This window comes from Salmo salar, chromosome ssa23 (assembly GCF_905237065.1).
Source record: "Salmo salar chromosome ssa23, Ssal_v3.1, whole genome shotgun sequence".
Taxonomy (NCBI): Eukaryota; Metazoa; Chordata; class Actinopteri; order Salmoniformes; family Salmonidae; genus Salmo; species Salmo salar.
Window position 1 is genome coordinate 33100211 of NC_059464.1, and position 27500 is coordinate 33127710.

Below are 27500 nucleotides of genomic sequence, written 5' to 3' on the forward strand. Positions count from 1 at the left end.
AAAGCTACAGGCTAAAGTTAAATCTAGACTTGGTTTCTTCTATCATAATCGCTCCTCTTTCACCCCAGCTGCCAAACTAACCCTGATTCAGATGACCATCCTTCCCATGCTAGATTACAGAGACATAATTTATAGATCGGCAGGTAAGGGTGCTCTCGAGCAGCAAGATAATCTTTACCATTCGGCCATCAGATTTGCCACCAATGCTCCTTATAGGACACATCACTGCACTCCTCTGTAAGCTGGTCATCTCTGTATACCCGTCGCAAGACCCACTGGTTGATGCTTATTTATAAAACCCTCTTAGGCCTCACTGAGATATCTGAGATATCTACTGCAGCCCTCATCCTCCACATACAACATCTATTCTGCCAGTCACATTCTGTTAAAGGTCCCCAAAGCACACTCATCCCAGGGTCGCTCATCTTTTCAGTTCGCTGCAGCTAGCGACTGGAACGAGCTGCAACAAACACTCAAACTGGTCAGTTTTATCTCAATCTCTTCATTCAAAGACTCAATCATGGACACTCTTACTGACAGTTGTGGCTGCTTTGTGTGATGTATTATTGTCTCTACCTTCTTGCCCTTTGTGCTGTTGTCTGTGCCCAATAACGTTTGTACCATGTTTTGTGCTACCTACTGTCACGTTGTATAATGATATGAGACAGGCGCAGGAATACGAGATTTTTTATTTTTTATTTCACTACCCAAAATAGCGTACATCATGAACATGACGGGAACGAAGCGGGAACGAAGCCCAAAACAAACAAGTATAACCCAAACAAAGAGTGAGGTGTAAACCTCTAATAAATACACGGGACGAGACCCGTAATAACAATAGATGGGACGAGACCCTTAATAACAACGCACACTAACACGGTAACATGCAAGCTGATGCAACAGAGCACAGGTGCTCACAAGACTAGCGGGCATGGAACAATAACCAACAAGGACAATGGGGAACTTAGGGCACATATGTACCCATACTAATCAGGGGGAATGAGAACCAGCTGTGCGTAATGAGACAAGACAGTCTGGGGTTGGTGGTAATGATCCAGTTCAGTGACACCTAGAAGGCCGGGGACGTGGACCTCCAGAGCTGGTGAACGGAATGAGCAGCAGTGCCGGGGAGAATTGTGTTGCTACCATGTTGTTGTTATGTTGTGTTGCTACCATGCTGTGTTGTCATGTGTTGCTGCCTTGCTATGTTGCTATGTTAGGTCTCTCTTTATGTAGTGTTGTGTTGTCTCTCTTGTCATGATGTGTGTTTTGTCCTATATATATATATATATATATATATATATATATATATATATATATATATATATATATATATATATATATATATATATAATTTTTTTATCCCAGCCCCCGTCCCCGCAGGAGGCCTTTTGCCTTTTGGTAGGCCGTCATTGTAATTAAGAATTTGTTCTTAACTGGCTTGCCTAGTTAAATAAAGGTTAAATAAAAATAAATAAAATAAAAGATAGGTAGGCCTCCTGGACCATCATGTTGTCAATGGCTTGGTGCTGAATGTAGTAGTGTTAGAGATGCCTCACTTCAGTGTTTGAAGTAGGGTATCAACATTTGCAGAAGGTGCAGATGTATATGACATACAGTATAGTGTCTCCATGCAGTGTAGAAACATTAACTGTAGCAGATGGTTTTTAAAGGGCTTAGATTAATAAGGACCCATGACTTAGAGTTTTTTCACTGCGATTCTGGTGATGTACTTCTTATAGTAATTTCCAAAATGGCAGCGTTCCCATTTTGCCTACTCATAGTGATAACGATTGCTTGAAAAAATATTTAGCCTGTATGTTTGGCAGATTTTTGTCTCCACAACCTTTAGATTTTGTAGCTCTTTAACTGATGCACTAAGAAGGTTCTCTCTCTTTCACCGTGCCAGTGGCCGGCTTTGAAGGACACTACATTTTTGGAAGCGTAACGCTGGCCACAGCCTTTACCAGGAAATACATCTATACAATGAACATGGCAGTGGCACCTGCTCATTTGCAAGACCACCTGTGTTAATGATCATTATCATTCCACTTCAGTCCAGTGGTGAGAGGAAGAAAAGGCTCAGGGAGAGAGAAAAAAATCTGTAATTTTTGGCATGAAGCACGTAATTGACAATCTGTGTGTATTTGAGAAATGTGCTTTGCGCCTCAAAGCACAAAATTGCTATTCCAAAAACAGGAGCGTACTGCAAGGTTTATTTGTTAGAGCCTGTTAGGTATGGAATCTGGAAATGTGCAATTAGTGTTTTTTCCAAATGCCGCCTGAATGGGCACTGTGAAATAAAGTGCAGTGTTTGCATGGATGGAGATGGGTGGGTGGCTTTTTTCATCTCATCTCTCTCTTTATCACTCCATCCTGCGCCAGCCTTGGAGCTTTGAAGCTTCATCTTTAAAGACACCTTTCAATTTGTAAAATCAAAGGACCTCAAAAGCAGTTCTGTCTCTCAGACATAGCCAGTTTGGAACTGCCAATCTTTGACTATGAATTTACTGTGATCAACTGATCTGACTCTAGGTTCAAACTCTGCTGCTTTTTTAAACAAGTCCTAATGGCCTGGTATTATAGATATCATATCAACAATGCCAATGTGGCTAACTAACAGAGAACTCAATTTTTGCTTTTATCCTATAGTATTTTCCAGGTGTAGTACACTCTTATAGAAAAAGGTGCTATCTAGAACCTTATTTGGCTGTCCCCGTAGGAGAACCCTTTAAATAATCATTTTTTGGTTCCAAAAGGTTCCAGGTTCCAGGTACAACTATTTTGGGTTCCATGTAGAACCCTTACCACAGAGGGTACTACGTGGAACCTAAAAGGTTACTACCTGGAACCACAATGGGTTCTACCTGGAACCAAATAGGGTTATCCTATGGGGACAGCCGAAGAATCCCTTTGAAAATCTTTTTTCTAAGAGTGTATAGCCTATGCAGTATATATGGTGAGGGCATGTTAGTGTTTTTCTAGGGGGCTGCTGTAGAACAGGAAGAGGAAGAGATGCTGACCTTGACCGGGGCTAACCAAAAACTTCTAATTGATTTCCCTGTAAACCCCTGAGTTGTGGGCTAAGGGGGGGACTTGGCAGGTAAACTCCCATTTCCCTCCATCTGATGAGTCTAAACCATGTTCCTCTGTCAGTCCACCCGCACTTTCTGCCCCGCACCACTGTGAACATACACAGTATTTACTGCACCCTGAAACCCCATCAATTAATGCCGTCAATTTAGCTTCTTCATCAGGGATGCAGACCACTGGATGTATTTATAGTGCTGGCTTGGCACTGGCAGAGACCATTCAGTCAGTCCACACATACAGGACAGCCATATCCACTGAAGGTGCCAACTTCCCACCACAGTATTGACCCTAGAAGACTGTACAGTAGTGTTGTATCCTTTTTTGGTTCCAATCCAATTTAGTTAGTGGTGTGTCCAAGATAACCTTCAACCTTATAACTACAGAATAGACTACCGTGGTATCACTTGTGAATTTGTCAAGGCCTATTTCTCATCCCCTTTTCTGTATTGATCCCGCAAACACAGTCTTTCAGAACGAATCGTTAGGTTGAACAGCGTTCCTCACCCTTGTTATGCACACTGGCCGAGAGGACAGGTCTAGGACTGTTGCGGAGACGGTATGAGTCATGACTGCAGTCAAATTCCACGTGACCGTTGAGTTACGGTAATCACCTCATATGCACTCTGGACATGCGTTGGTAGGACCCAACTTGCTAATGACCATCAGGTCCTAATGGCCTGGTACTCAGGGCTCTATTGTCCCTCCATCAGGTTCTAATGGCCTGGTACACAGGGCTCTGTTGTCCCTCCATCAGGTCCTAATGGCCTGGTACTCAGGGCTCTGTTGTCCCTCCATCAGGTCCTAATGGCCTGGTACTCAGGGCTCTATTGTCTCTCCATCAGGTTCTAATGGCCTGGTACTCAGGGCTCTGTTGTCCCTCCATCAGGTCCTAATGGCCTGGTACTCAGGGCTCTATTGTCCCTCCATCAGGTTCTAATGGCCTGGTACTCAGGGCTCTGTTGTCCCTCCATCAGGTCCTAATGGCCTGGTACACAGGGCTCTGTTGTCCCTCCATCAGGTCCTAATGGCCTGGTACTCAGGGCTCTGTTGTCCCTCCATCAGGTCCTAATGGCCTGGTACTCAGGGCTCTGTTGTCCCTCCATCAGGTCCTAATGGCCTGGTACTCAGGGCTCTGTTGTCTCTCCATCAGGTTCTAATGGCCTGGTACTCAGGGCTCTGTTGTCCCTCCATCAGGTCCTAATGGCCTGGTACTCAGGGCTCTGTTGTCCCTCCATCAGGTCCTAATGGCCTGGTACTCAGGGCTCTGTTGTCCCTCCATCAGGTCCTAATGGCCTGGTACTCAGGGCTCTGTTGTCCCTCCATCAGGTCCTAATGGCCTGGTACTCAGGGCTCTGTTGTCCCTCCATCAGGTCCTAATGGCCTGGTACTCAGGGCTCTATTGTCTCTCCATCAGGTCCTAATGGCCTGGTACTCAGGGCTCTGTTGTCCCTCCATCAGGTCCTAATGGCCTGGTACTCAGGGCTCTACTGTCCCTCAAACCACTCTGACATCAATGCAAATACAATCCAAAATCACATCAAACACGTAGCATCAAAACAGTATCATAATTTTAAAACTCACCTCGATAGATCAATTTGAAGAAAGAAGTTCAACAACAGGTTGAAACTGAGTGGAAAACATGGTCGTTGTGGATGTTGTTTCAAAGACTAACACAATGAAATGGACAACGCTTTCTAAGGTGATGATTCATTCAAGACACCCATACTATTAGAGCTTATAAATAAGCATAGGCCTATATATGAGCCCAAGCCTGAAAAAAACCCAGAATAAAAATAATTATTGTGCCGTTATACAATACATAGCCTAATAGCCTACTGTGTATTACCCAACTAAAGATTTAAGATGTCTTTGGGACATAATTGGTGTATTGGTTCAATGATTGTGCAGGGCGGCTTACGGAGTTAGCCTACAATTAAAGTGAATTTAATTTTGAATAGCCTAGTAATAGGGCATTTCTTTTATGTTTTCATAATTAATAGGCTGACACATTACCTTTAGCTACAGAATATCTCACCACCGAGAGTTTCCATCTCCTCTCTCTCCTTCCTTCCTTTCTCAAGCGCGCAGAGAGAGGGGCTGTCAATAGTGAAATATGTTTAGTTGTGAAAACATGTTACTATCAATGTTCCTGAACATATTTCACTTGGTTTCCCAAATGAAGCACTGGGTAGCTGCAGGAACAGGATTGGAGAGCACATGACAGACAGAGTACTGGGTAGCTGGAGGAACAGGATTGGAGAGCCCATGACAGACAGAGTACTGGGTAGCTGCAGGAACAGGATTGGAGAGCACATGACAGACAGAGTACTGGGTAGCTGCAGGAACAGGATTGGAGAGCCCATGACAGACAGAGTTTGGGCATAATGTCATCTTTCACACAGCAAGAGGCTGCATTCTCCTCAAACTGTGTTTGATGTGTGGATGAAAATATGTGTTCTTATAAGCCCAGGCATTTCTATATGCAATCCCGTGTGAAAGCAGAGTTTTGATGGTTACCACTAAAAACAGGAGGATCCCAGCTGCTACTATATTTATAAAACCAGAGTAGCCTACCCTGCATGAATGAAAAATGAACCACCGGGAAAGCGACCTCCATTCACTATTCCAGTGCATATGGATGACATGTCTTTTTTTCCCCTGCCCCTGTCCCTGTCCCTGTTCCTGTCCCTGTCCCTGTCCCTGTTCCTGTCCCTGTCCCTGTCCCTATTCCTGTCCCTGTTCCTGTCCCTGTCCCTATTCCTGTCCCTGTCCCTATTCCTGTTCCTGTCCCTGTCCCTGTTCCTGTTCCTGTCCCTGTCCCTGTACCTATTCCTGTTCCTGTTCCTGTCCCTGTTCCTGTTCCTGTCCCTGCCCCTGTTCCTGTCCCTGTCCCTGTCCCTGTTCCTGTCCCTGTCCCTGTTCCTGTCGCTGTTCCTGTTCCTGTCCCTGTCCCTGTTCCTGTCCCTGTTCCTGTCCCTGTTCCTGTCCCTGTCCCTATTCCTGTCCCTGTCCCTATTCCTGTTCCTGTCCCTGTCCCTGTTCCTGTTCCTGTCCCTGTCCCTGTACCTATTCCTGTTCCTGTTCCTGTCCCTGTTCCTGTTCCTGTCCCTGCCCCTGTCCCTGTTCCTGTCCCTGTCCCTGTTCCTGTTCCTGTTCCTGTCCCTGTCCCTGTTCCTGTTCCTGTTCCTGTCCCTGTTCCTGTTCCTGTTCCTGTCCCTGTTCCTGTTCCTGTCCCTGTCCCTGTCCCTGTTCCTGTCCCTGTCCCTGTTCCTGTTCCTGTCCCTGTTCCTGTTCCTGTTCCTGTTCCTGTCCCTGTCCCTGTTCCTGTCCCTGTTCCTGTCCCTGTCCCTGTTCCTGTTCCTGTCCCTGTTCCTGTCCCTGTTCCTGTTCCTGCCCATTTGATAAAGGACCATTCTAAATAGAAACTCATTTTAGATATTAGTAAAGACAAGATTAAATTGAGAATAGTCTGACATGTGAATATATGATGACAGAACAGTGTGTGCAGCCTGAGGCAAGGAAGCATTTTGTGACTTTCTCAAATGATCAATAGCCTATTTATTGAACCTTTACTTAACTAGGCAAGTCAATTAAGAACACATTTTTATTTACAATGATGGCCTACCCCGGGCCAAACCCTCCCCTAACCCGGATGGCGCTGTGCCAATTGTGCACCCCCCTTTGGGACTCCCAATCACAGCTGGTTGTGATACAGCCTGGGATCGAACCCAGGTCTGTAGTGATACTTCTAGCATTGTGATGCAGTGCCTTAGACCGCTACGCCACTCAGGATCCTTATAGTCACATGTAGCCCATACATTATTTTATTTCTAAGACATTCCAAGGTTTGTATCATTCACAACTAAAGTTGCCAAATAACTCTAAATCTAGTTATAGTACTTGTTTCAAATGATCACTTTTATGCTCAACAAAGCCACTTCATATGCACACTCGCATAAATATCCTTTCTATTTTATTCAGCTAAGTTCAAATATGTTCTTCTTACTATAAAATCCTATAATATAAAGTAATGGCATGGGACTTATAAGCATATCTTGTCAGCTAAATGAACAAGCCTACAGCCTATATCATGGAGCAGAGCCAGATTACATACAGTATCTAGTCAGCTAAATGAACAAGCCTACAGCCTATATCATGGAGCATAGCCAGATTACATACAGTATCTAGTCAGCTAAATGAACAAGCCTACAGCCTATATCATGGAGCATAGCCAGATTACACACAGTATCTAGTCAGCTAAATGAACAAGCCTACAGCCTATATCATGGAGAATAGCCAGATTACATACAGTATCTAGTCAGCTAAATGAACAAGCCTACAGCCTATATCATGGAGCATAGCCAGATTACATACAGTATCTAGTCAGCTAAATGAACAAGCCTACAGCCTATATCATGGAGCATAGCCAGATTACATACAGTATCTAGTCAGCTAAATGAACAAGCCTACAGCCTATATCATGGAGCATAGCCAGATTACATACAGTAGGCCAACTCATATTCTGTTGTTCTGAAATACCTTTCCTTCATATCATCATGTTTCTTTAGACCTGCCTAAAATAAATCATGGATTTGTTGTGGTGGTGTATATTATTAAACTGTAGATGTTCCAAAGGCGTATCAGATGCTTGTATGTGTGGAGGCCTGGACATGCTAAACATGTTTATATTAATTAACCGTCAATTACTGTGATTCCGGCAGTCATTTGCATGACAAAATGTCATGACCACCACAGCCCTAGCCAAGACCCTCACTGTACACACACTGTATACACACAAAATATTTACTGTACACACACACACACACAAACAATTGCACAGAAACACACAACTGTTTTGGTCCACAAAGACATGTATTGTCTTCTTCAGGATATATTTCCTATGGATCTGTGACTGTATATAAGTCATGCTCAAGGGCTGTTGTCTATGGTAAGTGAGTACAATAACAAATCAATGGCCTGGGTCTCCTTCGCCAGGGGTCACAGTGGAGACCAGTGCCCAGACTCCAGGCCATTTTAGCTCCATGAATAGCAGGAAGCATCTCAATGGTCTTGTTTTTCCTGTCCTTGTCTCACATGACCTTCATTTGTACTGACATGGGAATGCAAGTGAAAGCAATATGGTGCCTGCCAAGTTGCCTGCCTTCACTTATCCAGGTCTTTCATATTAGAGCAGATGGAAGATAAAGAGACAAGGAGAGGAAGCATCTTGAGGCTATTGAAATGCACCTGAAGGCCTCCCATTTATAGTGCAGGAGGGTGCACTGTCAGAGGATGGAGGCCCAGCCGCATGCAGCTCCCTTTAAGGTGCCTGACTTAATTAAGGTTTACAGGTTATGCTAGAGTTCTGCTTATATTACAGCCCTCATTACAAGGTAATTAGGCTGGGGCAGGGAAAATATTGTTGTCGGAACAATGAGTGAGAGCACTTTGGAAAGTACCCCCACCTCTTCCCTTTTGTTCTCCCTGAGCAGTGGCTGGGTGGTTGGCAGTTGATATGTTCCAAATTCTAGCAGCCTATTAAGCCCGTGCCTTGTCTTGAGAATGGAGCAGATTGCTAGGAACCTCTCAGAGGAATGCGTCTGTCTCCCCATGTGTACGTCTGTCTATTGTTTGTCTATTTAACCTGTAAATATACAGTGGCAAGAAAAGGTATTTGAGCCCTTTGGAATTGCCTGGATTTCTGCATAAATTGGTCATAAAATGTGATCTGATCAATAGACAAACACAGTCTGCTTAAACTAATAACACACAAATAATTCTATGTTTTCATGTCTTTATTGAACACACCGTGTAAACATTCACTGTGTAGGGTGGGAAAAGTATGTGAACCCTTGGATTTAATAACTGGTTGACCCTCCTTTGGCAGCAATAACCTCAACCAAACGTTTTTGAGAATCTGATCTGCGCAACGGTCAGGAGGAATTTTGGACCATTCATCTTTACAAAACTGTTTCAGTTCAGCAATATTCTTAGGATGTCTGGTGTGAACTGCTCTCGAGGTCATGCCACAGCATCTCAATCGGGTTGAGGTCAGGACTCTGACTGGGCCACTCCAGAAGGTGTATTTTCTTCTGTTGAAGCCATTCTGTTGTTGATTTACTTCTGTGTTTTGGGTCGTTGTCCTGTTGCATCACCTAACTTCTGTTGAGCTTCAATTGGTGGACAGATAGCCTAACATTCTCCTGCAAAATGCCTTGATAACTTGGGAATTCATTTTTCTGTCAATGATAGCAAGCTGTCCAGGCCCTGAGGCAGCAAAGCAGCTCCAAACCATGATGCTCCCTCCACCATACTTTACAGTTGGAATGAGGTTTTGATGTTGGTGTGCTGTGCTGTGCCTTTTTTTCTCTCCAAACATAGTGTTGGATGTTCCTTCCAAACAACTCAACTTTAGTATAATCTGTCCACAGAATATTTTGCCAGAAGCACTGTGGAACATCCAGGTGCTCTTTTGCGAACTTCAGACGTGCAGCAATGTTTTTTTTGGACAGCAGTGGCTTCTTCTGTAGTGTCCTCCCATGAACACCATTCTTGTTTAGTGTTTTACGTATCGTACAATCGTCAACAGAGATGTTAGCATGGTCCAGACATTTCTGTAAGTCTTTAGCTGAAACTCTAGGATTCTTTTTAACCTCATTGAGTATTCTGCGCTGTGCTCTTGCAGTCATCTTTGTAGGACGGCCACTGCTAGGGAGCAACAGTGCTGAACTTTCTCCATTTATAGACAATTTGTCTTACTGTGGACTGATGAACATCAAGGCTTTTAGAGATACTTTTGTAACCCTTTCCAGCATTATGCAAGTCAACAATTCTTCATCTTAGGTCTTCTGAGATCTCTTTGTTTGAGGCATGGTTCACATCAGAGAATGCTTCTTGTGAATAGCAAACTCAAATTTTGTGAGTGTTTTTTATAGGGCAGGGCAGCTCTAACCAACATCTCCAATCTCGTCTCATTGATTGGATTCCAGGTTAGCTGACTCCTGACTCCAATTAGCTTTTGGAAAAGTCATTAGCCTAGGGGTTCACATACTTTTTCCAACCTACATTGTCAATGTTTAAATGATGTATTCAAAATAGACAAGAAAAATACAATAATTTGTGTGTTATTAGTTTAAGCACACTGTGTTTGTCTATTGTTGCGACAAAGATGAAGATCAGATCAGATCAAGATCAGATCAAACTTACTTTTTCGTGCCACTGTAGAAGTAATTCGGCTTATCTTTGGGTTCAGCGTTTCCACACCTTGAGCAAATTCACGATTCCCAAAATGTTTGCGCTGATCTGGGATCAGGGGTGTGAGAAGTGGGTGTGATTAAGAGCCGTAAGGACTGCTCTGAGACTAGCCCTGATTACCCCTCATAGTCAATCTGAGCCACAGAGCTCCGCAACGCCTGGCACTGATTCAAGTAATAATCACATTGTATCAGTGCTGATGAGGTGCATTTCGGGCTCCAGCCCCTTAGAAAGCCTATCATTTCCCCTAAGCCCAGCAGTAAATGAAGTAAGCAAGTAATCTACCTTCGGCGATGACATTTTCCACAGAGTGCAAATGAAGTGTGAGGGAGTGGGCAGGCAGCGAGTAGAGACCTGTGCCAGGGCTTGCTGTGTTTCTGCTACCTTCACACTTTTGGTGAAGTAAATCCCACAGAGAGGGGAAGTTCACACTTTTTCATTACACTGGGGCAGGCTCCTCTGAGGCACAGAGATGGAATAGAGAGGGTTGGAGTGAGAGACACTGTGGTGCGTGTGTGTACGTTGGGCTGTGTGTACATTAGGTTGCGTGTGTGCGTGCGTTGATGTGTGTGTGTGTGTGTGTGTGTGTGTGTGTGTGTGTGTGTGTGTGTGTGTGTGTGTGTGTGTGTGTGTATGTGTGTGTGTGTGTGTGTGTGTGTGTGTGTGTGTGTGTGTGTGTGTGTGTGTGTGTGTGTGTGTGTGTGACAGTAGGGATGGGTAGTAGTAGGCTCTTAGAATAAGTGCTGATTCTGGTAGAGAGAGAGAGAGAGGATGGGGAAATGGTTTATCAGTAGGACCGCTACACTTAGCAGGCAGTACCTACACTTCACAGATTAGGGCCAAAGGTTTCTGGACCAGATACAAGTTCCCTCCTGCACTAGTAATGGAGGGTCATGTCGGCAGGAAATAACCGTGCAAATGGCTTCTGTCGAAGCAGTGGGAGGAGGGAAGAGGAGAGAGGAGGGGAGAGCAGAGTCTCTTCAATTACAAACCATCTCAACACAACAGAATCAGGGAGAGAGCGAGAGAGTCACCCCAATGACCCCATATGTTTCTCTAGACTGATTAGCACTGCAGCCTCTCTGTAGATACTTCAGCCTCTCTGTAGATACCTCAGCCTCTCTGTAGACACCTCAGCCTCTCTGTAGATACTTCAGCCTCACTGTAGCTTCCTCAGCCTCTCTGTAGATACTTCAGCCTCTCTGTAGATACCTCAGCCTCTCTGTAGACACCTCAGCCTCTCTGTAGATACTTCAGCCTCACTGTAGCTTCCTCAGCCTCTCTGTAGATACTTCAGCCTCACTGTAGATACTTCAGCCTCTCTGCAGATACTTCAGCCTCACTGTAGCTTCCTCAGCCTCTCTGTAGATACTTCAGCCTCACTGTAGCTTCCTCAGCCTCTCTGTAGCTACCTCGGCCTCTCTGTAGCTACCTCAGTCTCTCTGTAGACACCTCAGCCTCTCTGTAGACACAGCCTCTCTGTAGATACTTCAGCCTCACTGTAGCTTCCTCAGCCTCTCTGTAGATACTTCAGGCTCTCTGTAGATACCTCAGCCTTTCTGTAGACACCTCAGCCTCTCTGTAGATACTTCAGCCTCACTGTAGCTTCCTCAGCCTCTCTGTAGATACTTCAGCCTCACTGTAGCTTCCTCAGCCTCTCTGTAGCTACCTCGGCCTCTCTGTAGCTACCTCAGTCTCTCTGTAGACACCTCAGCCTCTCTGTAGACACCTCAGCCTCTCTGTAGATACTTCAGCCTCTCTGTAGACACCTCAGCCTCTCTGTAGATACTTCAGCTTCACTGTAGCTTCCTCAGCCTCTCTGTAGATACTTCAGCCTCACTGTAGCTTCCTCAGCCTCTCTGTACCTACCTCAGCCTCTCTGTAGACACCTCAGCCTCTCTGTAGACACCTCCACCTCTCTATAGCTACCTCAGCCTATCTGTAGCTTCCTCAGCCTCTCTGTAGCTTCCTCAGCCTCTCTGTAGCTTCCTCAGCCTCTCTGTAGCTTCCTCAGCCTCTCTGTAGCTACCTCAGCCTCTCTGTAGCTTCCTCAGCCTCTCTGTAGCTTCCTCAGCCTCTCTGTAGCTACCTCAGCCTCTCTCATCGCTGTTTGTCGTGTTTCAAACAATTTCATCATGCTCTGACTTCTGCACTTGATATGCAATGCAACGCAGGCAATTTGTACGTGTTTGGATTCCAATTAGGAAGTTGTTAGAGCTTTCACCCGTGGCCAGCAGATTCTTATTAAGCCTTACATTAAAGAACATAGAAGCACATTTAAATGGAGTTCATGTTCCCCTTTGTTTGTTGGCATTGTGGTTGTTATTAATTTATTCTCAATGCTGTATGTGTTACACATTAACAAATAAATCCAACTCGGGCAGTGTTTGTGATTGTAATATGCAAACGAGGCCCTGCTCAGTGAGAGATGGTGGTGGCGCGTGTCCAAAAAACTAACAACACAATTCCACCGAATAATAACAGCAAAACAGCCCGACTTACCACCGTGGTCTCTCAGACGGAAAAACAACTGAGTAAAGCCTCAGTGAGAGGGACAGGGCTGATGTGACGTGGGGAAAGAAGCATCACGATAGAGTGATATGCTTGGTGGCCATTGGAAATCATTAAATTAGGGCTGGCGGGGACCAGGGGTGCAGTGTGAAGAGAGCTGCACCACCAGGCAGTGCCAGTGAAGACTGAGGTGGTGACCCCAGACAGACTCCATCGCTGCCCATCCATAATATACATACAGACTCAGAGAGCAGGGACTAGAGGTAGGCCTGATGTGCTGGGAGACTGTAGGGCTGTGTAGGGCCGCAGGGCATAGGGACGTAACACAGCCTGGCCGATCAATGGATCAATGCCTGACAAGTCCGTCTTCTTTTGTGTTGCGCTCCGTAAGTCCCCCTTCTTTTTGTGTTGCGCTCCGTAAGTCCCCCTTCTTTTTGTGTTGCGCTCCGTAAGTCCCCCTTCTTTTTGTGTTGCGCTCCGTAAGTCCCCCTTCTTTTTGTGTTGCGCTCCGTAAGTCCCCCTTCTTTTTGTGTTGCGCTCCGTAAGTCCCCCTTCTTTTTGTGTTGCGCTCCGTAAGTCCCCCTTCTTTTTGTGTTGCGCTCCGTAAGTCCCCCTTCTTTTTATGTTGCGCTCCGTAAGTCCCCCTTCTTTTTGTGTTGCGCTCCGTAAGTCCCCCTTCTTTTTATGTTGCGCTCCGTAAGTCCCCCTTCTTTTGTGTTGCGCTCCGTAAGTCCCCCTTCTTTTTGTGTTACCGTAATGCACTGACCTGGCTATTTGAAAAGGCAGTAAAATAAAAGAATAGCTGGGAGAAAATGCTGGGGTTATTGAAAGCCTACGCAGCATTACTCAGGGGGAAATACATGCTTGAGCATGTTGTAGTACAGCCTGGCTGCGAGGAGTTGAATGAGGTGGGGAATTTATGGACAGATAAAAGTGATGTGATATGCAACATGGGGAATGAATAGAAATATTGTCTCTGTAAAGACAGCTAATTCATTTCCACTCACTGAATATATGATCCGAAAACTGATGGCTTCTAATAAACCGTCTCCAAAATGGCAGAAATATGATAGTGTGCGGTAACCCACATGAACTTCATTAATATAACACTACCAAAACTATTTATTCAGACAGTCTGGGGGAAATGATTGCAATAGTATTTATCTGGGTCTCTCTCTCTCTCTTTCTCTTTCTCTTTTGTCTCTCTCTCCTCATCTCCCTCGTTTCTCTGGGCTGTCTGAGTACCTGCAGGAGGAGCTCTTTATTTGGCAGATGGTGCTGGAGTGATATTTCTCTCTGTTTCTGTGTGTGAGTGTCTTGTTTGTGTGTGGTACTCACCTGGAGTTCTTGTGACTGGGCATTCGTTCTGTGGTCACAGAGTCCTGAGGCCTGGAGCCCCTCTCTCCCTCGCTCCCCCTCTCTTTCTCTGCTGCTGTCAAAAGGGCTCAGTATTGTGCATTGCAATAGTGTGGTAGTCGCTTTGGACAAAGAGAGGCTGATCTATGGCACTGGGGTTGGGAGAGAGAAATAGAGGGAGAAAGAGGGGCACAGAAAGAGAGATAGAGAGAGAGGAGAGAAAGAGAATACAAGAGAGAGAGAGAAAGCAAGGCACAGAGAGGGAGGAAGCATCCATCCCTGAGCCAGCCGAAGAAAGAAACAAAATAGAGTGTATGTCTGCATTGAGACTGTCTGCAGGGAGGGACGGCTCCCAGTAGCAGCTCTGGCTGTGTCATTGTGAGGGACACTTCCCTTTCACAGGGTGTTGCTTTTCATGACTGACAAGGGTCTGAGACTAAGTGAGGTTGATGGGGATCCAGTGGGTTGGGTGGAGGGGATTCGATTGTGAACAGTGTTGTTGCCAAGTGTTGTTGTGCTTTGTAACTGGGCTAGGGATGGTAAAATGATCAGTCTTCTCTGTTGTTCTGTGACTGAGCTAGTGTTGCTACTCCATGTTTAGTGTCCTTTCTTTTCCCAGTGTTCAGTCCCCAGTGTTCAGTCCCCAGTGTTCAGTCCCCAGTGTTCAGTCCCCAGGGTTCAGTCCCCAGTGTTCAGTCCCCAGTGTTCAGATAGACTAGTTTTAATATCTGTCCCCAACCTCCCCCTCTCTATTTTTCAGGCTGTGCGTTCCTCACCTACTGCGCCCGCGAGTCGGCCATCAAAGCCCAGAACGCCCTCCATGAACAGAAAACACTGCCAGGGGTAAGTCTCTCTCTGTACCTGCTCCACCACCGTGCCATCTGAACAACACAACCCACATCACCACTCACCACCGACCACCTAACAGCCTGCTCCAATCCGCTCCAGCCCCAGATATAACATTGGAAAAGGATTCAATCAATAATCCAGGCTTTTAAAGGGCTGGTTTAAACTGTTTCATGTGTCTGTAATAGCCAGCATTGATCAGATGCACTTCGCTCACACTTTCTGAGGCAATGACATCAAATATCAATTCATTTGTTCTTTGCTTTTAAAAAAAGGCATAGTGAGTCATTGTTGTTTACTTAGAAACAGAAATTATATGCATGAGGGACAAAGAGCCCATTTGATATAGGGAAAGTGCACTGTGTGTGTGTGTGTGTGTGTGTGTGAGAGAGAGAGAGAGATAAGTTCAGAATTTATAAACAATGTTTTGTGCATATCTGTGCACAGTGTGTGTGTGTGTGTGTGTGTGTGTGTGTGTGTGTGTGTGTGTGTGTGTGTGTGTGTGTGTGTGTGTGTGTGTGTGTGTGTGTGTGTGTGTGTGTGTGTGTGTGCGCATCTCTGCGTTTGTACACATTGTATGTGTGGGAGTAGTCATCCTACTATTCCCCCCACTACGGCAGATGGCAGTGACAAGAACATCGCCGGCTGCAGTAGAAGAGCAGAGTAAAGCAGAGTAGAGCAGAGTAAAGCAGTAGTAGAGCAGAGTAAAGCAGAGTAAATCAGTAGTAGAGCAGAGTAAAGCAGAGTAGAGCAGTAGTAGAGCAGTAGTAGAGTAGAGCAGAGTAGAGCAGAGTAGAGTAGAGTAGAGCAGTGTAAAGCAGAGTAAAGCAGAGTAAAGCAGTAGTAGAGCAGAGTAAAGCAGAGTAAAGCAGAGTAAAGCAGTAGTAGAGCAGTAGTAGAGCAGAGTAAAGCAGAGTAAAGCAGTAGTAGAGCAGTAGTAGAGCAGAGTAAAACAGAGTAGAGCAGTAGTAGAGCAGTAGTAGAGCAGAGTAGAGCAGAGTAGAGCAGTAGTAGAGCAGAGTAAAGCAGAGTAAAGCAGTAGTAGAGCAGTAGTAGAGCAGAGTAAAGCAGAGTAAACAGTAGTAGAGCAGAGTAAAGCAGAGTAAAGCAGAGTAGAGCAGTAGTAGAGCAGTAGTAGAGTAGAGCAGAGTAGAGCAGTAGTAGAGCAGAGTAAAGCAGAATAAAGCAAAGTAAAGCAGTAGTAGAGCAGAGTAAAGCAGAATAAAGCAAAGTAAAGCAGTAGTAGAGCAGTAGTAGAGTAGAGCGAAGTAGAGCAGAGTAGAGCAGAGTAAAGCAGAGTAAAGCAGTAGTATAGCAGTAGTAGAGCAGAGTAAATCAGAGTAAAGCAGTAGTAGAGCAGTAGTAGAGCAGTAGTAGAGCAGAGTAAAGCAGTAGTAGAGCAGAAGTAGAGCAGTAGTAGAGCAGTAGTAGAGCAGAGGAAAGCAGTAGTACAGCAGTAGTAGAGCAGTAGTAGAGCAGAGTAAAGCAGAGTAAAGCAGTAGTAGAGCAGTAGTAGAGCAGAGTAAAGCAGAGTAGAGCAGAGTAAAGCAGTCGTAGAGCAGAGTAGAGCAGTAGTAGAGCAGAGTAAAGAAGAGTAAAGCAGTAGTAGAGCAGTAGTAGAGCAGAGTAAAGCAGAGTAGAGCAGAGTAAAGCAGTCGTAGAGCAGAGTAGAGCAGTAGTAGAGCAGAGTAAAGCAGAGTAGAGCAGAGTAAAGCAGAGTAGAGCAGAGTAAAGCAGAGTAGAGCAGAGTAAAGCAGTAGTAGAGCAGAGTAAAGAAGAGGAGAGGAGAGCAGATTAAAGCAGAGTAGAGCAGAGTAGAGCAGTAGTAGAGCAGAGTAAAGCAGAGTAGAGTAGAGCAGAGTAAAGCAGTAGTAGAGCAGTAGTAGAGCAGAGTAAAGCAGAGTAAAGCAGAGTAGAGTAGAGCAGAGTAAAGCAGTAGTAGAGCAGAGTAAAGCAGAGTAAAGCAGTAGTAGAGCAGTAGTAGAGCAGAGTAAAGCAGAGTAGAGCAGAGTAAAGCAGAGTAAAGCAAGTAGAGCAGAGTAAAGCAGAGTAAAGCAGTAGTAAAGCAGTAGTAGAGCAGAGCAAAGCAGAGTAAAGCAGTAGTAGAGCAGTAGTAGAGCAGAGTAAAGCAGAGTAGAGCAGAGTAGAGCAGAGTAAAGCAGAGTAGAGCAGAGTAAAGCAGAGTAAAGCAGAGTAGAGCAGAGTAAAGCAGTAGTAGAGCAGAGTAAAGAAGAGGAGAGCAGAGTAAAGCAGTAGTAGAGCAGTAGTAGAGCAGAGTAAAGCAGTAGTAGAGCAGAGTAAAGCAGAGTAAATCAGTAGTAGAGCAGAGTAAAGCGTAGTAGAGCAGTAGTAGAGTAGAGCAGAGTAGAGCAGAGTAGAGTAGAGTAGAGCAGTGTAAAGCAGAGTAAAGCAGAGTAAAGCAGTAGTAGAGCAGAGTAAAGCAGAGTAAAGCAGAGTAAAGCAGTAGTAGAGCAGTAGTAGAGCAGAGTAAAGCAGAGTAGAGCAGTAGTAGAGCAGTAGTAGAGCAGAGTAGAGCAGAGTAGAGCAGTAGTAGAGCAGAGTAAAGCAGAGTAAAGCAGTAGTAGAGCAGTAGTAGAGCAGAGTAAAGCAGAGTAAACAGTAGTAGAGCAGAGTAAAGCAGAGTAAAGCAGAGTAGAGCAGTAGTAGAGCAGTAGTAGAGTAGAGCAGAGTAGAGCAGAGTAGAGCAGAGTAGAGCAGAGTAAAGCAGAGTAAAGCAGTAGTATAGCAGTAGTATAGCAGTAGTAGAGCAGAGTAAAGCAGTAGTAGAGCAGTAGTAGAGCAGTAGTAGAGCAGAGTAAAGCAGTAGTAGAGCAGAAGTAGAGCAGTAGTAGAGCAGTAGTAGAGCAGAGGAAAGCAGTAGTAGAGCAGTAGTAGAGCAGTAGTAGAGCAGAGTAAAGCAGAGTAAAGCAGTAGTAGAGCAGTAGTAGAGCAGAGTAAAGAAGAGTAAAGCAGTAGTAGAGCAGTAGTAGAGCAGAGTAAAGCAGAGTAGAGCAGAGTAAAGCAGTCGTAGAGCAGAGTAGAGCAGTAGTAGAGCAGAGTAAAGCAGAGTAGAGCAGAGTAAAGCAGAGTAGAGCAGAGTAAAGCAGAGTAGAGCAGAGTAAAGCAGTAGTAGAGCAGAGTAAAGAAGAGGAGAGGAGAGCAGATTAAAGCAGAGTAGAGCAGAGTAGAGCAGTAGTAGAGCAGAGTAAAGCAGAGTAGAGTAGAGCAGAGTAAAGCAGTAGTAGAGCAGTAGTAGAGCAGAGTAAAGCAGAGTAAAGCAGAGTAGAGTAGAGCAGAGTAAAGCAGTAGTAGAGCAGAGTAAAGCAGAGTAAAGCAGTAGTAGAGCAGTAGTAGAGCAGAGTAAAGCAGAGTAGAGCAGAGTAAAGCAGAGTAAAGCAGTAGTAGAGCAGTAGTAGAGCAGTAGTAGAGCAGAGTAAAGCAGAGTAAAGCAGTAGTAAAGCAGTAGTAGAGCAGAGCAAAGCAGAGTAAAGCAGTAGTAGAGCAGTAGTAGAGCAGAGTAAAGCAGAGTAGAGCAGAGTAGAGCAGAGTAAAGCAGAGTAGAGCAGAGTAAAGCAGAGTAAAGCAGAGTAAAGCAGAGTAGAGCAGAGTAAAGCAGTAGTAGAGCAGAGTAAAGAAGAGGAGAGCAGAGTAAAGCAGAGTAGAGCAGAGTAGAGCAGAGTAGAGCAGAGTAAAGCAGAGTAGAGCAGAGTAGAGCAGAGTAGAGCAGAGTAAAGCAGAGTAGAGCAGAGTAAGGCAGAGTAGAGCAGAGTAAAGCAGAGTAAAGCAGAGTAAAGCAGGGTAAAGCAGAGTAGAGCAGAGTAAAGCAGGGTAAAGCAGAGTAGAGCAGAGTAAAGCAGAGTAAAGCAGATTCGAGCAGAGTAAAGCAGTAGTAGAGCAGAGTAAAGCAGAGGAGAGCAGAGTAAAGCAGAGGAGAGCAGAGTAAAGCAGAGTAAAGCAGAGTAAAGCAGATTAAAGCAGAGTAGAGCAGAGTAAAGTAGTAGTAAAGCAGAGGAGAGCAGAGTAGAGCAGAGTAAAGTAGAGTAGAGCAGAGTAAAACAGAGTAGAGCAGAGTGGAGCAGACTAGAGCAGAGTAAAGCAGAGTAGAGCAGAGTAAAGCACAGTAGAGCCTGGTCTCCTACTGAGACAGCATGGGTCAACATGACCAGATCAGACCTCCACAGGAGAACATCACAGATAGAAAGACCAACCGCCATCTAAGACAAGATAATAAGGAGCCCTGCCAAAAGGAATGTTTCACATTAAATATCCAAATACTAACACCTCAAACTTTGAACATTTCTTTTATCCTTCAAATTTGCCAAGCTCCAGGGTGGAGGGGCTATTTATATATATTTTTTAAGAGCATTTGAATATTTATAAAAATAAGTTGTTATTTGAGAGAACTCCAAGGGATGCATACACGGTAGGCTATAACTATGTTTAGCAGTGTGTTAAAGAGAGGGAGATTCTCTCCCAGCTCATTCCACCCCACTAGTAGTCTCCTCTGTCTCGTGGAGTCGCTAATTGCACCTCCTTGCCAGCCTGGGAGGGCATCCGTCAGGCTTGACCCACCACTGGGATTAAAAGGCAAGATGTGGATGAATGTATAAATGAGGGGTACCGTGAGGCTGGGAGCGAAAACACAGTCTGCAAACCATCTGGCCTCTGAAAGATTTAACATCCACAAGGATGGAACATATTAAAGACCACCAAGCTATGTCAGGGAGAATGAACTCCTCTCTCTGCATGCATGTTCATTATATTATGTATCGGTCTGTTTTTTCCCAGTAGACACATTCCACTTACAGTACACAAAATGCTAATCAGGCACTTATATTGAGGCATCCAACGAATCAATGTCATCCGACAAACTACGTTACCCATACAACCCCATCCTACAATCCCCAGAAATAGAATGCATCCTCACGCTGTATCAGCCACCATCTTTCCTGCTGATATCCTCCACTGTACTCTAGTAGTACTTTTCTATACATCAAACTTTTAGTCATGGCGAATACAAAGAGATGAGCGTGGCTGTGCCTTTCTTCTCACCTGAGCGCTGTGAAACAGTTAGTCCTTCTCCTGTGTTTCCTGGCCACAGCTCTGAACCCCGCTGAGATCCCCCTGCCTCCTCTTTTCCTGAGATATAACAGGTCAGACAAATAGAACAGGCAGACGTTGACATATTGTCAGAGCCCACCGAGAATGAGAATCAGATGGGTGGTCGGGGGTGTAGTAGCTAGCTACACAGCGTTTGTATAGAGCAACCACTACCTCTATCCACAAAGCAAACACTGAAACACAGGCCTGTTATGCATGTTATTTTGGCATTAATACGTGTCACATATCAGTTTACATACAATGTAAAAAATATATATATATATCATTGAGTTAATAAAGCCGCAAACACACATGGTCTCTTTTTTGTTTTCTGGAGTGAGGCAGCTCCAAAATGCAGGTGTTTCAGCCTAGCTCAGTCTTTCCTGTGGTGCAGGGGCTAGCCAGCAAAAAATACAGAGCATTGCGCCTGATTGGCTCAGTTTTCTGTCGTGAATGGCTCAGTTTTCTGTCACTCATGGGACGGTACGTCATCCCCAATTCTAAGCTTAGAGCTCCAAAATGTTAGCCCCTTGGGATCTGCCATAGATTATTATTAGTAGTGCCCATCCAAGAAGGCTCAAAGTCATTGACCACAGATAGAATGACATCAAATCATGTTATATGTACAGTAGCTTTGATTGGACTGATCATGTCAACATCTTACTTTCAAAGTCTTAGCTAGCAGTCATCATCATGAATCAAGTCGACAAACTACTGGTTAATCCTTTTTAATCCGTGTCATATGAAGAGAAATAATGAAGAGAAATTATAGATAAAACTTATCGGTGCTCATCGGCCATTGGACATAAAGATTACACAAGTTGGAAATTGCAAATTCGTCAATGAGTCATTTGGAAGGAATCAGTGGCTAATTGCAACATTGCAAAGAAACCAATAACCTTGGCCTGCTGTTCAATGGAGTGGCTGTGTTTTTTTCTCCGAGTTCCCACCATAAATACAGAGAATGCCAGACTTTGATGACAAAGTTTGATGACAAAATTTGCCCACAAAGTGAGGCCAAAAATGTATTGTATGCTGCTGCATAAATGAAGTAATATGCAAGAGAGAAATGTAGACTGTAGCTAAAAAAGTAATACGAAGTGTATATTGTGTAGTAAGCTGTCAGTAGCCCATGTGCCTCACCCTAATAATTTGGTCTATTTTCTATATTGTAAACACATCGTTCGTGGTCCATTGTGTGCTTGTTTGGCTACTTGTTTTGTACAGCTTTGACAGTGCTACTGATAGTATTGGTGGTGCTTGGCATGCACATGCAAATTCAGCACACATAACATTCTATAATAGAATTGTTTTATTTGACGTGTCAAATTAAAAGCGTATTTAACGCATCAAATAGTGTTATATGATGTGTATCTTTTTTGACACGCAAAGACCCAAATGCCATTCAATGTGCCTCACCCTAATAATTTGCTCTATTTTTACCTCTTCATTTCACCTACTGTTCTAACTTGGTGGTGAACAAATAGCCTATAACCTGATATTGAGAAATGTAATCATTGAATATTGTAAGAGCTTTCATTGTCTGTTTATATACCCCCTTTATTTATCCTACAGTTCTGACTTGTTGTACAGGGAGTACACTGTAAGAACGGCTCATGTTCTGAATTCTGTCGGTGTACATTTCAAAAGTGCTGAACAAATAGTTATATTGATTATGTCCGTCGTCGCTTGCTCATTCATTTCTTAATCAAAATTACGGATTGCCTCTTGTCGTCCCCTTATGCCATAGTTTGTACATCTCAATTGTCAGTAGAAACCACATTTGTTTAAGCAAGTCAGCCATATCAGCTATGTTTTTTTAAAAGGCAGTAAATGAGGCTGAAGGAACTGTTTCGACGCCAGACAAGGCTCCGCTGAAAGCCAGGTGTAGCAGTGGTAAGGTGTTGGGACTCTGCTGTTGGGACAGCTTTATGTAGGCCCCAGTGGCAATTTTAGCATGTAAGTATTGGTGGGGCAAACAAAAAAAATGTGGGATGCATGCCAGCAAAGCCAATACACGACACAACACTAAACAATAGATGAATTGCACTCTAACAGTGACAAACGTTGCCCACAAACTGTTAGGGCCTACATTTCTTATTTTGACATTGTTTGTTAACTGATATTTGACACGTATTAATGCCAAAATAACAAGCAAAACAGGCAAGCCCCCCCCCCCCCCCCCAAAAAAAACAATATTATTATTATTATAAATTTTTTACCTGAAAGTTTGGTGCTCAAAACAGCCTCACCTGCCCTGAATGGCGGGTCGCCACTGAGAGACAGGGCCATGAAAAGAAAAAGAGTGAGAGAGAGATAGAGGGGAAAGATAAAGGGATAGATGGAAACAGAGAGAACATGTGTGTAGTAGATATGCAGTAGTGTAGCAGGATGGCTGTGTGAAGTGCATTGTGGGTTGTGTGTTCTGTGGGCTGGAAAAGCTTCTCTCTGCTCAGCGGCCTCTCACCAGCCAGCCAGTCAAACAGCCATCCAACCTGCCATCCAGCCTTCTTTTAGAAACAACCTGCTACTCTGCGCTGATGGTAAGTAGATATGCCACTTGGTTGTTTGTAATACTGCTTGATATGCAGTTTGCCTGGGGCTATGGTGTAATGAATGTAAACTAGGATCCCCCAGGAGAGGAGTTATGATCGTCGTTAACTCCTTCACTGCCGGCTGTCCCCCCACTTAAAGGTGTGTCATGTGATTGCCATCTGATCAATGTGAAACCAAATCAATATAGACAGTGCATAAGCAGATAGTCAACATGAATGTATAGTACATATTCAAGGTGTATACAAGAACCCTTACAGGTGACTGTGTTTCAGGCCCACCATTACCCTCTTCCCTGCCTGCACACACTCCCTCATAATGCTATCTGGCCTTTCATGGGCTCATCAGGAATTGCTCACCACAATGTCCTGAGTTCCCAGGAAGACATTTGAGGCAGAAATGAGTAGCATGCCCTGATGGCTGTGGCTGGGCTAGAAAGTAGATATATGCAGTGAGAGAAGGAAAGAGAGAGATAGATAAAGAGATAGAAAGATAGAAATATAGGGAAAGAGAGAGGGAAAGAGAGAGAAAGATAGAAATATAGGGAAAGCGAGAAAAAGATAGAAAGATAGAGGGGAAAGAGAGACAGAGAGAGAGGGAAAGAGAGACAGATAGAGAGAGAAAGAGAGAGACAGAGAGAGGGAAAGAGAGAGAAAGATAGAGAGGGAAAGAGAGAAAGATAGAAAGAGAGGGAAAGAGAAATATAGAAAGATAGAGGGAAAGAGAAAGATAGAGGGAAAATAGAGAGAAAGATGGAGGGAAAGGGAGAGACAGATAGAGAGAGACAGAGAGAGGGAAAGAGAGAGAAAGATAGAGAGGGAAAGAGAGAAAGATAGAAAGAGAGGGAAAGAGAAATATAGAAAGATAGAGGGAAAGAGAAGATAGAGGGAAAATAGAGAGAAAGATGGAGGGAAAGGGAGAGACAGATAGAGAGAGGGAAAGAGAGAGACAGATAGAGAGAGTGGGGAAAAGAGAGAAAGATCAAGAGGGAAAGAGAGAAAAAGATGGAAAGAGAGAGACAGAGGGAAAGAGAGAGACAGATAGAGAGAGAGGGAAAGAGAGAGAAAGGTAGTGAGAGATGGAAAGAGAGAGACAGATAGAGAGAGAGAGAGAGAGAGAGAGAGAGGGAAAGAGAGAAATATAGAAAGAGAAAGAAGGAAAGAGAGAGTAAGATAGTGAAAGAGGGAAAGAGAAAGACAGATAGAGAGAGAAAGAAGGAAAGAGAGAGAAAGATGGAGAGAGTGGGAAGGAGTGAGAAAGAGTGAGAGAGGGAAAGAGAGAGAACGATGGAGAGAGGGAAGGAGAGAGAAAGATAGTGAGAGAGGAAAAGAGAGAGAAAGATGGAGAGAGGGAAGGAGAGGGAAAGAGAGAGAAATATGAGCGAGAGGGAAGGAGAGAGAAAGATAGTGAGAGAGGGAAAGAGAGAGAAAGATGGAGAGAGAGGGAAGGAGAGAGAAAGATAGTAAGAGAGAGAAAGATGGAGAGAGGGAAGGAGAGAGAAAGATAGTGAGAGAGGAAAAGAGAGAGAAAGATGGAGAGAGGGAAGGAGAGAGAAAGATAGTGAGAGGGAAAGAGAGAGAAAGATGAGAGAGAGGGAAGGAGAGAGAAAGATAGTAAGAGAGAGAAAGATGGAGAGAGAAAGATAGTGAGAGAGGGAAAGAGAGAGAAAGATGGAGGGAGAGGCAAGGAGAGAGAACGATAGTGAGAGAGGGAAGGAGAGAGAACGATAGTGAGAGAGGGAAGGAGAGAGAACGATAGTGAGAGAGAGAAAGATAGAGAGAGAGGGAAAGTGCCCCGGGGAGGGGAGAGTGTATGTGGTTAGGTTTGGCTAGACAGTGGGAGATGCTCTGACAGCTGTCCAGGTGCGTACAGTAGGCTACCATCATCTCAGGGTCCTCTGTGGCTACAGAGAGAAGTGTGTAGGGGTGAAAAACATGTGGACATGGCAGCTTGTGGTGATCACACCGCTCACATCACTGGTCTGTGTGTGTTATTGTGTACTGTATACAGTAGTGTTTATTGTTGTGGGTGAAATTACAACATTATGTTATAATATTGTTATTGCATCAAATGGTTGTTTATGCAACAGAATAGGGTGTTAGAACTATATTGTGTCTGTGTGAACTGAGAGTGGGCCTCTGGGGCTTCACGCTGACAGTAGATGTACAATGCCTTAGGTGATAAACCGAACCAGCCACATTCCATTCATGTGAGGGAGATTTCTCCGGTCTGACTGGAAGGTACCAGGGGGAGATTTCTCCGGTCTGACTGGAAGGTACCAGGGGGAGATTTCTCCGGTCTGACTGGAAGGTACCAGGGGGAGATTTCTCCGGTCTGACTGGAAGGTACCAGGGAGAGATTTCTCCGGTCTGACTGGAAGGTACCAGGGGGAGATTTCTCCGGTCTGACTGGAAGGTACCAGGGAGAGATTTCTCCGGTCTGACTGGAAGGTACCAGGGAGAGATTTCTCCGGTCTGACTGGAAGGTACCAGGGGGAGATTTCTCCGGTCTGACTGGAATGTACCAGGGAGAGATTTCTCCGGACTGACTGGAAGGTACCAGGGGGAGATTTCTCCGGTCTGACTGGAAAGTACCAGGGAGAGATTTCTCCGGTCTGACTGGAAGGTACCAGGGAGAGATTTCTCCGGTCTGACTGGAAGGTACCAGGGAGAGATTTCTCCGGTCTGATTGGAAGGTACCAGGGAGAGATTTCTCCGGTCTGACTGGAAGGTACCAGGGGGAGATTTCTCCGGTCTGACTGGAAGGTACCAGGGAGAGATTTCTCCGGACTGACTGGAAGGTACCAGGGGGAGATTTCTCCGGTCTGACTGGAAGGTACCAGGGGGAGATTTCTCCGGTCTGACTGGAAGGTACCAGGGGGAGAGATTTCTCCGGTCTGACTGGAAGGTACCAGGGGGAGAGATTTCTCCGGTCTGACTGGAAGGTACCAGGGGGAGATGTTTCCGGTCTGACTGGAAGGTAGCAGGGAGAGATTGCTCTGGTCTGACTGGAAGGTACCAGGGGGAGATTGCTTGGGTCTGACTTGAAGGTACCAGGGGGAGATTGCTTGGGTCTGACTGGAAGGTACCAGGGGGTGATTGCTCGGGTCTGACTGGAAGGTACCAGGGGGAGATTGTTCGGGTCTGACTGGAAGGTACCAGGGGGAGATTGTTCGGGTCTGACTGGAAGGTACCAGGGGGAGATTGTTCGGGTCTGACTGGAAGGTACCAGGGGGAGATTGTTCGGGTCTGACCTGAAGGTACCAGGGGGAGATTGCTCGGGTCTGACTGGAAGGTACCAGGGGGAGATTGTTCGGGTCTGATTGGAAGGTACCAGGGGGAGATTGTTTGGGTCTGACTGGAAGGTACCAGGGGGAGATTGCTCGGGTCTGACTGGAAGGTACCAGGGGGAGATTGCTCTGGTCTGACTGGAAGGTACCAGGGGGAGATTGCTCTGGTCTGACTGGAAGGTACCAGGGGGAGATTGTTCGGGTCTGACCTGAAGGTACCAGGGGGAGATTGCTCGGGTCTGACTGGAAGGTACCAGGGGGAGATTGTTCGGGTCTGATTGGAAGGTACCAGGGGGAGATTGTTCGGGTCTGACTGGAAGGTACCAGGGGGAGATTGCTCGGGTCTGACTGGAAGGTACCAGGGGGAGATTGCTCTGGTCTGACTGGAAGGTACCAGGGGGAGATTGCTCTGGTCTGACTGGAAGGTACCAGGGGGAGATTGCTCGGGTCTGGATAATTATGAGAGGAACCTTGTTATGGGGGCCAGACCCTGGTTTCTACCCAACGAGAACAGTCTTTACAGCATATACAGTCTGCTGTGAGTTATTAGTATCTTTCATACAAATCCTAACCTTGTGACCCATTCCATACATCTGTTGTTTGTCTTGAACATTCAGGAGGATGAACTTTGCTCTAAAATGCTGTGGCTCAAATCCGCTCGTTGTGCTCTCAACGAATCATCTAGGGGTGGTTTGTCGACTAGCTTCATTATTGAAATAAGTCATCGATGTTATTAATACGTTTTGAATAAAGTAATATCCTGATTGGTGATTGACCTAGTCTCTCTTCTTTATTGATTAGTATTTCCACGACATTATGTTGGTGTGTGTGTAAATCTGTGTGTGTGTAAGTCTGTGTGTGTGTGTAAGTCTGTGTGTGTGTGTAAGTCTGTGTGTGTGTGTACCTGTGTTGTGTGACAGATAATCACAATATCAGATACTTTCACACTGGTTGAATCAACGTTGTTTCCACGCCATTTCAACGAATTACGTTGAACCAACGTGGAATAGACTTTGAATTGACGTCGGTGCCCAGTGGGTTGACATTAATGCCACTAAATAAAAGCATGGGCGTCCCTAGACTGTTTTCAAACAGTTTTTCAGATGACTTGATGATTTCCCCACACTGCCTAGTTTGTTCTTAGAACATTTAACAGTGGCAATGTGACAGACGCGACCTATCAGGGGAGACAGTTGGTGTCAGAGCTAGTCCCTACACCAGTCTTGGTGTCAGAGATAGCCCCTACACCACTCTTGGTGTCAGAGCTAGCCCCTACACCAGTCTTGGTGTCAGAGATAGCCCCTACACCAGTCTTGGTGTCAGAGCTAACCCCTACACCAGCCTTGGTGTCAGAGATAGTCCCTACACCAGTCTTGGTGTCAGAGATATCCCCTACACCCGTCTTGGTGTCAGAGCTAGCCCCTACACCAGTCTTGGTGTCAGATCTATCCCCTACACCAGTCTTGGTGTCAGACCTATCCCCTACACCAGTCTTGGT

General features: G+C 45.2%; 1 protein-coding gene across 12 annotated transcripts in view; it reads left to right on the forward strand.

Moving 5' to 3' along the window:
* The window catches only part of LOC106584443 (CUGBP Elav-like family member 5), a 323962-nt gene that overhangs the window by 19683 nt on the left and 276779 nt on the right, over positions 1–27500 (forward strand). For all 12 annotated transcript variants that reach the window (XM_014169786.2, XM_045705940.1, XM_014169792.2 and 9 more), the window contains exon 2: positions 14975–15057. In XM_014169786.2, coding sequence (XP_014025261.1) covers positions 14975–15057 — 83 coding nt within the window. The remainder of the gene's footprint in view (positions 1–14974; positions 15058–27500) is intronic.